General features: G+C 34.0%; 1 protein-coding gene across 1 annotated transcript; it reads left to right on the forward strand.

Moving 5' to 3' along the window:
• Nucleotides 1-1580: 1580 nt before the first annotated feature.
• LOC132313919 (disease resistance protein Roq1-like) lies at nucleotides 1581-9596 on the forward strand. Its single transcript, XM_059812853.1, has 5 exons — nucleotides 1581-2095; nucleotides 6163-7255; nucleotides 7416-7708; nucleotides 7805-8825; nucleotides 8978-9596. Exons 1-3 carry the CDS (start codon nucleotides 1581-1583, stop codon nucleotides 7566-7568), a joined length of 1761 nt encoding a protein of 586 aa, XP_059668836.1. The 3' UTR covers nucleotides 7569-7708; nucleotides 7805-8825; nucleotides 8978-9596.
• The last annotated feature ends 2786 nt before the right edge of the window (nucleotides 9597-12382 follow it).

A 12382-nucleotide genomic window follows, 5' to 3' on the forward strand; every position in this document is an offset into this window, starting at 1 on the left:
AGCTCAGTAAATAATTACACCCTAATTAATGAGGGAGCAATTATGGGGGCAGTTGAGGATACCAGAAGCGGCATGGGCCGGATCTGGCTTGCATGATATAGAATGGGCTTGGTAATTGACCTGGGCCCGGATCAAGCTTCCATAAGGCTGGCCTAAAGCTGAAGAGTGAAGCGAAAAGCCCCTGAAGATGATCAGGCCCATCATTACGAAAGCCTCGAGGATGAGCCCAATGGAAGAGGTTAATTAGGAATCCTCTAGGAAACTGAAACTGGTCTATAAATAGAAGGGGAGAAGAGAAGAAAAAAGGGGGGATTATTGTTGAAGTGTAATGAAACTCTGTTGAAATGAAAATATAAATTTCTTGCATCTTCAATATATATATTATATTCGAGCAATTATTAAAGGACATAGATACCACTTCAATTATGTATTCCCCTTAAGAGGAGTAATGAAGATAAGTAAGTGGTTGCTCATATATGGAGTGTATGTGGAAAGCATTTGGAACTAATGAGAAATGTATATTGAATCGATCTGTTAACTTATTTGTCTTGGAAGTAATGAAAAATGTATATTGAATTGAATTATGAAAAGTAAATAAGGATTCTATTTATAGGCTATGTTTAGCCCTTCAGGGGTTGATGAGTGTTATTCAAGTAAACTATTCAACGCAACTGGGTTGATAAATGCTATACAATGTACTGGTGTAGTACCCTAAAAAAAAAAAAAAGTAATAGTTAAGGGGGTTTAACAGCGTAGGTAAAATCTAATAATATATATATATATATATATATATATATATTTAAAGGAATATAATCTAATAATTTGAATGTCTAGTTATACATAGTTCGACGTATCTATTGGTTTGTAACCATTTTTTAAAAATCTACACTATTATACACCTTTATGAACGGGCCGATTGAACTGATTTCACGGACAGATCGACATTGAAGGCAGTGGGGGCAATGGCCCCCATTGAAATATTTTTTTTTTAGTATTCTATCCTTATAATTTATTCATTTTTAGTAATATACCCATAAAATATTGCATTAGCCCCCCTAAAATTACTAAAAATATGCACTATTGTCTTCCAAAATTTATTTTTGCTCCCCCATATAAATCTTGGCTTTGTCTCTAACTAATTTATATCAATATTCGTTCGAATTCTCTACACTACTGCGAACAGATATCGCAATGGATACCACTGGGAATCATGATATAACTTGAACTCTTCACAAACCAATAAGATGACATTCAGTCAAATCTTCTACATCTTTTAACAATTCTAGCAACCAGAAAGAATGACCGTCCAACACATGAGAGGTTAATCTTTTTCCCATGTGACATTGGAGGATTTTAATACTCAAAAGGTGCATTCATAACCTAATACTGTGGACCCGAAGGTTCTAATTTGACCCACCTACGCCTTCCTTTACCCAGAGAGGAAATAATAATAATAATACTAATAATAATTTCGAAGTTAGAAGCTTAATTAGCCAACTCATATATAATAAAGAGGGAGTGATACTTTGAAATATCATAACATACTGAACAATTCTGCATTCACAAATTAGCAAGCATCAATGGATGCTTCTTCTTCTTTTTCTTCTAATTCCTCTCCCTCTTCATCGTTGCAACGATGGAATTATGATGTCTTCTTAAGTTTCAGAGGAAAAGACACTCGCAAAAATTTTGTAAACCATCTCTATATGGCTCTACAAAAGAAAGGAATTTACACCTTCAAAGATGATGAGAAACTTAAGAGAGGAAAATCGATTTCTATACAACTTCTCAAAGCTATCAAGGAATCGGAATTAGCCGTTATCATTTTCTCTAACAACTATGCATCTTCCGCATGGTGTTTGGATGAACTTGTAGAGATTATCGGATGCAAGAACATGCTGGGTCAGACAGTTTTGCCAATCTTCTACGACGTTGATCCTTCAGAAGTACGAAAACAAAATGGAAGTTTTGGAGAAGCATTTGTCCAACATGAAGAAACTTTTAGGGAGGACCAGGAAAAGGTGAAGAGGTGGAGGGCAGCATTGGCAGAGGCAGCCAACTTAAGCGGGTGGAATTTAAACAATATACCAAACAGGTAATAACTAACTCTTAAAAGTTTATTCTGCTTCTATATATATATCAATATGAAATATGTGCAATAGTTTAGGTAAAGGACTTTGGCATAATTAATTAGAAGCAAACAGGTTGAACAAATTTTATTTATTTATTACAAGACAAGAAGAGTTAGAAGTTAGATTAGTAGATTCAGAAAGTCGAAGCCTCGCACTCTAAAATTTAAAGATTAGTAGATTTAAAAAGTCGAAGCCTCACACTTTAAAATTTAAAGAGACACTAACCCATTGAACTATCAAGGCATCTGTAACATGTTGCATAATTTAAAATATCAAATAATATTCTTTTTATTGAGAAAATTTGCCGTAATAGCCCATGCTATTTTTTCTTTCGTATTATTATTTTTTTATCTTGGTAAATAAAATATATTTTTACCACTAGACTATTAGTCCGTTTGGATAATATCCTATTAAAGGAAATGAAATGTAATTATTATAATGTGTCACCAAACATTTTTATTGATGGCAAATTCTTGACAGTTCTATTGATGATAAAAGCATTTTTTTATTTATTCTAATAGCTACCCCAAACGGGCTCAACTCAATATCCTATTTAGAGCCCGTTTATGATTGCTTTTCATCAACTCTAAAAAGAAACTTTCTTATTTTAAAGAATTGCTTTAAGTGTGTTTGGTAACCGTTAGTGGTTACCAATTTTAGCCCGAATGAAGCTAGAATTTTGAACTTTTAAAATTACTTTTCGAGTAGAGGTTGTATATTTTAGATTATTATTTTTCCTTAAACAATTTTATCACTTTTTATTTTTTATAAAGGCAATTTTAGTAATTCTTTTATAAAGATCTATTATCAAATATGGTAACATTATATTAAAAGATATTATTATAAAATTAGAAATACAAGTGTTTTTAAAAAATATTGCTATCCAATAAATTTAAAAATAATTTAATTATAAAAAATACTTAGAAATACAAGTGTTTTTAAAAAATAATGCTATCCAATAAATTTAAAAATAATTTAATTATAAAAAATACTTATTATAATGTATCACCAAAAACCTACTATATTTTTTACCGATAGCATTTTTTTTTTTTTTTTTGACAGCTCTAACAGCTTTAGTGACAAAAGCGTTTTTATTTATCTATTATAACATTAATGCCAAACGGGCTCTTAATATGATTTAGTTTCACGTAAGTTTTTAATCTTTATTATTAGAATGAAACTTATTTGACTAAAGCTGAATGTTTGTCAAAACTATTTAGGTAAACGAACTCTATTTAAATTCCCATGATTTGTAGCCTTTTGATAGTTAAATTTATATTTTTTGTCACGTCATCACCAAATATATTTTTAATTAAAGAAAAACATAAATATATATATATATATATATATATATATATATATAAATTCATAATTATGAATGTAACTACATATTTTTTCTTTTCTTTTTTTATCATATATATAGCATAGTTAAATCCTGCAATATCCTTTTCTCCTTTTATTTATTCCGATTCAATCAAACAAAATGAGAGAAAAAAAAAAGTAAAAAACTACTATTTTTGTCATTCAATTATTTTTTGTAATTAAAATTAATTTTTGCCGATCTAATTGTTTGGTATATATCATATATACACATTGTATAAAATTAAAAATATAATATAAATAATATAATAATAGTATATATATATATATATATATATATAATATAAAACATGAGAAAATATATAATATTTGAACTTATATATATGTAGTTCCCATAACTATGAATTTAATTTGATTTTATTTTTTGATACTTTTCTTTAATTAAAAGTAAGGTGTTACTGGCAACATAAAATATAAATTTAAAATATTTTCACAAAAAAAAAAAGAAAAAAAAAGGAAGATTAGATGAATTGCATAAAACTCGATAATTTTTTTTTGACAATAATTCATAAAATAACTTCACTCAGTAAGTAAGTTGAGGGAATTTTTTGATAATTTTTTTTTTAAAAAAAGAGAGTTGTTATAAAATGGTACTAGGGGATTATATGAAATTTATCCACACTATTTAGAGTAATAATTAAGTTATAGAAGTTCATTTAACTTAAAAATAAAAAGTAAAAAAAATAATAATAATAGAAGTCATCAACATTTAATTGATAGGTGGGTTGATTTAAGATCGTCATTACAAATTTACCATTAAGTTATACTTTTTTGATTGACTAATTTGATCCATAACCGACTTTGTCTAACAAAATAATAAATTAATGATGATTCATACCACGTTGAATTGGTTGTGTTTATTTGTATATTTCGAATAGGATTCTTATATTGATTGTAGAAAATATTACATTTACGATTGTGGATAGGGTCGCGTGTACAATTCCTCGTTATTTGTTCACCACCTCTATAAATAAAAAATGGTGTGGATTAGTATTTTTTGGACGTGAATCTCTATTGAGGAATAAAAATATTAAAATAATTCTTTATTTATAATTTAAAAATAATAATAAAATAATATAAAGTAGGAAAAGACAAGAAACCTTTGTCAATACCACGTCGTTTCAAGTTAGAATAATATATATATATATATATATATATATATATATATATATATATATTTATATACCTTATCAATGAAGAAGGGACCGGCCCATTTGGAAAAGACACCCAAATCAAGGGGTCTCTCCTGCAACTGTTTGTCCGGTCTGGGGGTGCCGGAGCTGGTGGTGATTGCCGGCGTCGCCGCCCTTGTTTTCGGCCCCAAGTAGTTACCCGAAGTAGGCCGCAGCATCGGCAAGACTATCGAGAGATTCCAAGAGGTGTGCTCTCTCTTCACATTTCAAATTATGTATCTTTCAATTATGGGGTTTGGATTTGTGGACTTTTGGAGCTTATTTTACTGATTGATTTTAGGTTATATATATATATATATATATACACACACAATACCACACAAAAAACTGAGCAAGAACACTACTTTAGCCCACCACCAGATAGATCAGCATGATCTCGTCAGAGAGGACGAAGGTTGGGCCCTACGACCAACAAAACTATCTGGCTCCCCACAACCGTCTAATTCCCTAAATTTGACGTAATTCCCATTCCTGTCTCTCATTGCCAACCTCGACTCCCGCACCACAGCGTCGTCCTCGTCAATCGTCATTCACGCCGAAGGTCATCGCCACTCAATCAAAACTAAGAACTCCACAATTGATTGATCGATTCGAGACCGACGAGATTTCTGTAGGAGGAAGGAGGAAGAGAGACGAGAGACTGAGATGAGGGAGAGAGAGATTAGGGTTACAAATATATATATGGTGAGGGGTAGTAAAGGAATATAAAAAGGGCATTTTTGGGAATAAAGGGTTTAAAATGGTCATGTGCATGACCAATTAACGTCCATTTTCTACTTGAATTCTGACCGGAGGTGTTTAGTTGCACATTTTCATAACTAAGTATGGATTTATAAGGGTGTAATTCGCACACATTTAAAACTATAAGGGTGTTTCTCAGACTTTCCCCTTGTGGATATATATATATATATATATATATATATATATATATAATTCTTTCTTTTTGCATTTGGGCTCTATATTTGCTATATCTCCTCACCCTCTTAGTATGTGGCTGTTTTTCGGGCCTGATTGGTGTTGGGGTTAGAATAGAAAAACGTTTATATTATTAGAGTTGTCAAAAAAATTATTAGGCTGGTGACACATATAACAAGTACTTTTCATAATTAAATTATTATAATAGTTACAAAACATATCTAAATATTATTTAAAAAATAAATAAAAGTGCTTCTAACTAATTTGAAAAGCAATCCCAAACCGCTGTTTTACCAGGACTATTTGTGCATCTCCCCGACGGACCCTACATGGAATTTTATATAAATCATGACTTCAGTTATGGTTGTAATAATTTGTTTCTATGATTTATGAATGCAATTGTTTATTGCTGTTTTCCTGTTCTTTTTTTCTTTTTCTTTTTCTGATAAAATTTGATATAAGTATTAATTATAGTAACTTCATTTTTTTTATTTGTACAATCATACCCACTTGATCTTTTTAATGTGCTTTCTACTTGATAGGCATGAGGCAAAGATTATCAGAAAAATTGTCCAAGGGATCATAAAAGAATTGGGGCATATACCATTAAATGTTGCCAAGTACGAAGTGGGGATAGATTCTCGTGTGAACAAAGTTATCGCTTTGCTAAACAATGAGTTAAAAGATGTGTGCATTATCGGAATTTGTGGAATTGGGGGAATAGGAAAGACAACCATAGCCAAAGCTGTTTTCAATCGAATATTTGATCAATTTGAAAGTTGTTGTTTCCTTACCAATGTGAATGAAGTTTCACAACAACATGGTCTAATTTATCTCCAACAACAACTTTTGAATGACATCCTAATGGAAGGAGATCTAAAGATGCTTAATGTTGACTACGGGATCAATGTGATAAAGAAAAGACTATGTTACAAAAAGGTTCTTGTAGTTCTCGATAATGTGGATAGCTTGAAGCAATTAGAAAGTGTAGCTGGAGCAAATGACTGGTTTGGTCTTGGAAGTAGGATCATTGTAACAACTAGAAATGAACGTTTGTTGGTGGAGCACAAGGTAGATCATGGTGAATATAAGGTTGAGTTGTTGAATGATGATGAAGCTCTTCAACTTTTTAGTTGGCATGCTTTCACTAATAGCTATCCTTTAGAGGATTACCTGGAACTCTCACGGAGTGTAATATATTCTGCCCAGGGCCTTCCATTAGCTCTTCAAATTTTGGGTTCTTTTTTATTTAAAAGAAGTACAAAAGAGTGGGAACATGAACTGGATAATTTGAAAAGAATTCCAAATAGAGAAATTTATAATGTTCTAAAGATAAGATTTGAAGGCCTTAATGATACAGAGCAGGATCTATTCCTCGATATCTCTTGTTCCTTCGTAGGGTGCGATAAAGATTATGTAATGAGCATATTGGGCAATAGTGGGTTTCACCCACGAATTCAAGTTCTTATTGAACGGTCCTTGATAACTATTTCATATAAGAACGAGCTGCAGATGCATCATTTGATACAAGAAATGGGTAAGGAAATTGTTCGTCAAGAATCACCTGAAGATGCTGGAAATCGCAGTAGGTTATGGTTTAATGAAGATATCTATAAAGTACTTAGAGACATTATGGTATGTTCTAACTACATATAATTTTCTTTCCACATACAAGTGCCAAAAAAGATGGATTTCATTTTATATTTTTGTTTTCCTCCATATATGCAGTTGTAAACTTTTATAATTCTAATTTTTAACATTTTGTAGTAACTTAAACTATGCTCTTGGTAATTAGGTGACAGAAGCAATTCAAGGTATTATGCTAAATGTGCATCATGATCATCTACCAGAGGAGTTACATGTAAACCTTGATGCCTTTGTGAAGATGAAGAAACTTAAACTGCTCAAAGCCTCAAACTCAGTGGGATACGATCTTGTGGACACATGACCTATCTTTCAAACGAATTGTGTTATCTTGATTGGCATGGTTACTCGGCAAGGTTTTTACCATCCAACTTCCATCCAAAAAATCTTGTTCACCTTCGCCTTTGTCATAACCAAATCAAAAAACTTTCATCAAGTATCAAGGTATGATCACAGTTTATTGACACAATTATTTACATATGAATAGTATTGTCGGGTTTTGAAACTAATTTTATTTCGTTATTTCTTGTTTCTTAACAGTTTCTAGAGAAGTTAAGATTTCTTGATCTCAGTCACTCCCTATATTTGTACAAAACTCCTGATTTTTCCGGTCTCCCATGTCTTGAGAATTTAAATCTTGGAGGTTGTACAAACCTTATTGAGGTTCATCAGTCGATTGGAGTTTCACGAGAGGCTTGTTAGAGTGGATCTTTGGAAATGTAAAAATTTGAGGTGTCTCCCGAAAAGCATCAGAATGAAAAATCTTAAGTATTTTACTCTATCGGAATGCTCAAAACTTGAGAAGTTTCCAGAGATTCAGGGGCATATGGATTGTTTGTGGGAGCTTCGTTTAGACAAAACTGCAATAAAAGATTTGCCTTCATCAATTGAGCATCTTGAAGGGCTTCGATTTTTATCTCTAGGGGATTGCCAAAAGCTTAAAAGTGTTCCAAGCAACATTTTTTCTAGAATGAAGAATTTAGATATCCTTGATATGAGAGGAACTGCTATAGAACAGTTACCAACCTCCGTTAGAGAGTTAAGTAAACTTCGTGGCCTTTATCTTTGTGATTTTCAAAGGTCATCAGCCAAGACGCCAAAATTATTGATGCCATTTTCGTTGGTGCGAAAGAGATCATTTGCTTCAACTTCTTTGCAACTGGATTTGCTGTTGAATTTGAGCACTTTAACTCATTTAAATCTCAGCAATCGGAATTTATCAGAGGAATCCTTTCCCAGCGATTTTGGCCGCCTATCCTCATTGTGGTTGTTAGATCTAAGTAAAAACAATTTCGCAAGCATACCAGCAAGCTTCAGTCAGCTCATGAAGCTGGAACGGCTTTATTTGGAACATTGCACAAGCCTTCGAATGTTGACTTCACTTCCCTCATCTATAACTTATGTGAATGCACATGGTTGCAAATCATTGGAAAGGTGTTGGATTCCACCAACTGTAGGTAGTCCATACAATCGGTATTTCATATTCAGTGAGTGCCGCAAGTTATTGTTTATGGACCAGAGGAACAACATGGCAAATATATCATCACAAAATCACATTCAGGTTTATTTTCCTCCCTCTCTCTCTCTCTCTCTCTCTCTCTCTCTCTCTCTCTCTCTATATATATATATATATATATATATATATATATATGTATGAATTAAGATCTAATCAGCTTGAACATGATCTTTAATTTATACGTGTGCATGGAACAGGGAAATGGTGTTATCATTCTTTCGGGAAGTGAGATTCCGCAATGGTTTAGCCGTAGGAGTGAAGGTGAGGGCTCTTTATCAGTATCTTTGCTGGTAGATCATCTACCTTCTTACAATAATGTCAAAGGAATTGTCATCTGCGCTGCTTTGGAAGTCCATGGAGTATCACATATTGGATTTGATCTCGAAATCAATGGTTATTTCATGACTGGATTGTCTCGAAATTACTCAATAGGAGAGGATCCTGTGTCAGATCTTGTCATTTTGATGAACACAACGGAATATGACGATGAGTCGTCTAAAGACTATCAACCAATTCAAAATTTGATGAACAAGGCATCAAAGGTCAGCCTAGGCTCTTGCATTGAAGCTTCTATAATATTTAACTACGTCCCATTTAGTCCTTCCATTAGATCAACAATGAAGGTCAAGGAATTGGGTATTCATCTAGTCATGGAGGAGCAAACTTAGACATTGGAACAAGGTCAATAATGTACCCAACATTATATGTTAGTTCTTACAAGACAAGTGTGTAAATATTTCGAATGTATATATATATTTTCGGCTATTGAAAAAAATATAGTTTCAAATATTCAATAATATGACTGTTTCTTCCCTATTTTGAAACATAATGTTTGAGTCTAACATATCACTATGTTATGAGTCTTAGTTTGAGAAGTTCATGATTTAAAGATTTGAGATTAGCCAAAGTCCAGCCTGCTACCAATCCATAATAAAAACATAGCTTACAAACAAATTAGAACTAGAAGATTAAAGAAGACCTAGGGACTGTTTGGCATGATGTGATATTATTTTTGGTGTTGTCATCTTCTCTGTTTGAATTTTTTTTTTTCTCCACTAAATTCTCTAATTTTTTGATATGATGTGAATTTTTTTGGATAGTGCATGATTGCATCTCTCTCTGAATCCCTTGCTTGCCCTTTGAGAGCACTAGCCTCTCACCAGTTTGATTGGTGATTGAAAAGCCAACTTACCATATGTTGAGGCATATCAGGCCTCTTTTTCTTATCAATATTTCGAAGAGTGCTCCCTCTCTTGACCAACTTTCAGTCTCCACGCAATTTTTACATGGAACTTGTGCTTGAACTGGTCTAATTTTTTTCTTACAATAATGTGTTTTAAAACCAAAAAGCAATTGCGCCGGTATAACTTTTGTATATGCATGTGTAACTTAGTCTATTGAGTAGTTGCACCATTCCGACTTTAACATGCACCGGTGCATCTTTTCATGTTTAATCAAATGGAAACCCCCAACCAGAGACCACCTTCCCCGAAAAACCCAATCCCAAATCATCTCAAACCACCATTCTTTCCATTAAACCACCAGCATCACACACCCAGACAACTAGCGAACCATCCTAGTACCAACAATGTCACCTCCAAACCGTCTTATCCAAGGAAGACCATACATGTCATTCCATCAAATTAATCCCAAACCACATGTTCATAAGCCAGTTGCTACTGCTAAAAGTCCCTATCATGATAACTTCAACGATGTGTTGTATGATTCCCCTGACCACCAAATTGAACGCTTAACAGAGGAGCTTGATTGGAGCACTTGATATGTACCAGGATTTGAAAAAGACTCTCGGAGCTGAGATCAGAGCTATCAGAGACAAAGCTTCAAAGGTCACAACCTCTTCCACCAACTCTCCATGCACGACTCAAGCTAACTCATGTATACAGTTAAAGATTACCTGATATTTTCTCCTCCCCACTTCATCTCAACAGGGCAACATGATGAATACAGTACAAAGAATCTCTATCCGGGAACTCATAGCTGCTCTTCTCCTTGGTGCACCTTCCCCCCTCTTCAAATTCAAATTTGAATTCCCCATCTAGACACACCCTACAAGCTATAACAACCCATTCTCATGCTAACTCTGAGGTCACAACCTCTTCCACCACCTCTCCATGCACGACTCAAGCTAACTCATGTATACAGTTAAAGATTACCAGATATTTTCTCCTCCCCACTTCATCTCAACAGGGCAACATGATGAATACAGTACAAAGAATCTCTATCCGGGAACTCATAGCTGCTCTTCTTCCCCCCTCTTTAAATTCAAATTTGAATTCCCCATCTAGACACACCCTACAAGCTATAACAACCCATTCTCATGCTAACTCTGACTTGACTTTTACCTACTGAAGTGATTGTTACTACCCATAAAAGGACTACCAACATTACCAACTTTGGAAAAGTTTATCCACATAACCCTCCACCCATCAACCCCCCAATTTTTAACCACTGGTGCGGTGTTGTGCCAACACTCAAAGTGCGATAAAAATGTGACCAAGTTTAAATTTGTAAAATGCCACTATCACTATTAATTACTAAAGTAACAAGAGTGAGTAGGGATCGTCCCAAGAGAAAGAGAAAATATTCCGGAATTGATGTTGGATTAGTATGTCTAATGATCAAAAGTGGTTTTGTTGGTTTAATTATACGACAATGTAAGAGTGAGTGCACAGATTGACGAAGCAAAGTAAAGCACTTTCCCCGTTTGCATAGGTTCGTGCACAGATTGACGTTCAATAATCCCAAGGGTTTTCACTTCGACACGTCTTCACTCGTGATCACCTAGAGCCCTTCTTCCATCAATAGGTACTCCCAACGCATCGACCACACGCCCTAGCATTGTTTTTCCCGCAGGAACATCCACAATAGATCTAGTGCGCTTGATAAGATCTCCTTCTTTAATAGCAGTATCACTACCAAAGACAACAATCCCTACATTCTCATTTTCAAGATTGAAGGCTATTCTTTTCACATCGCTGGCAAATTCAACCATTTCCCCAGCTTGAATCTCGTTCAATCCATAATCACGTGCAATATCATCTCCAACTGAGACCACTCGACCGATCTCAGTCACTTGAAAATGCGTGTCAAAGTTGGTAATTCGACTTTCTAATAGAGTAGTGAGTTCGGCAGCTCTAGGAGAGAATTCCATGAAAGATTTGATTTGATAAAGATTTGATTTGCAAGGGGGAATACTGCTTTAAGAAAAAGAAAGAAAGTTAAGAAAGAAAAAGAAAGTTAAGAAAGAAAGTTTGACTTGCATGTGCTAAGCATCTAGCTGTTATCCCATTTTCTGAACATTTCACTGAACAATGAATAGCAACAAAGCGAGAGACGGATTCTGCAGTTTCTTAGCTTACGGCTCCAACTTCAGCTTCCTCCATTTCTGCTTCGCCGACTTTGCCTTCTTCCTTCTGCTGACAGAACAGAAAAACAAGAAGAGGCAGACTATCCATACAGCCAGAACTGCCAGACACTATGGGTTCGGAGTTTAGTCGGCTATATATGGAAAATCTAGCAAGCTAGTTTTCGCCCTAAGACCATCAGAAAAATAAAAACAAAACTTCATGAAACCTCGTGTT

Source organism: Cornus florida, unplaced genomic scaffold (genome assembly GCF_030987335.1).
Source record: "Cornus florida cultivar Cherokee Brave unplaced genomic scaffold, ASM3098733v1 CherokeeBrave_3.0.0_Hap2_Chr06, whole genome shotgun sequence".
NCBI lineage: Eukaryota > Viridiplantae > Streptophyta > Magnoliopsida > Cornales > Cornaceae > Cornus > Cornus florida.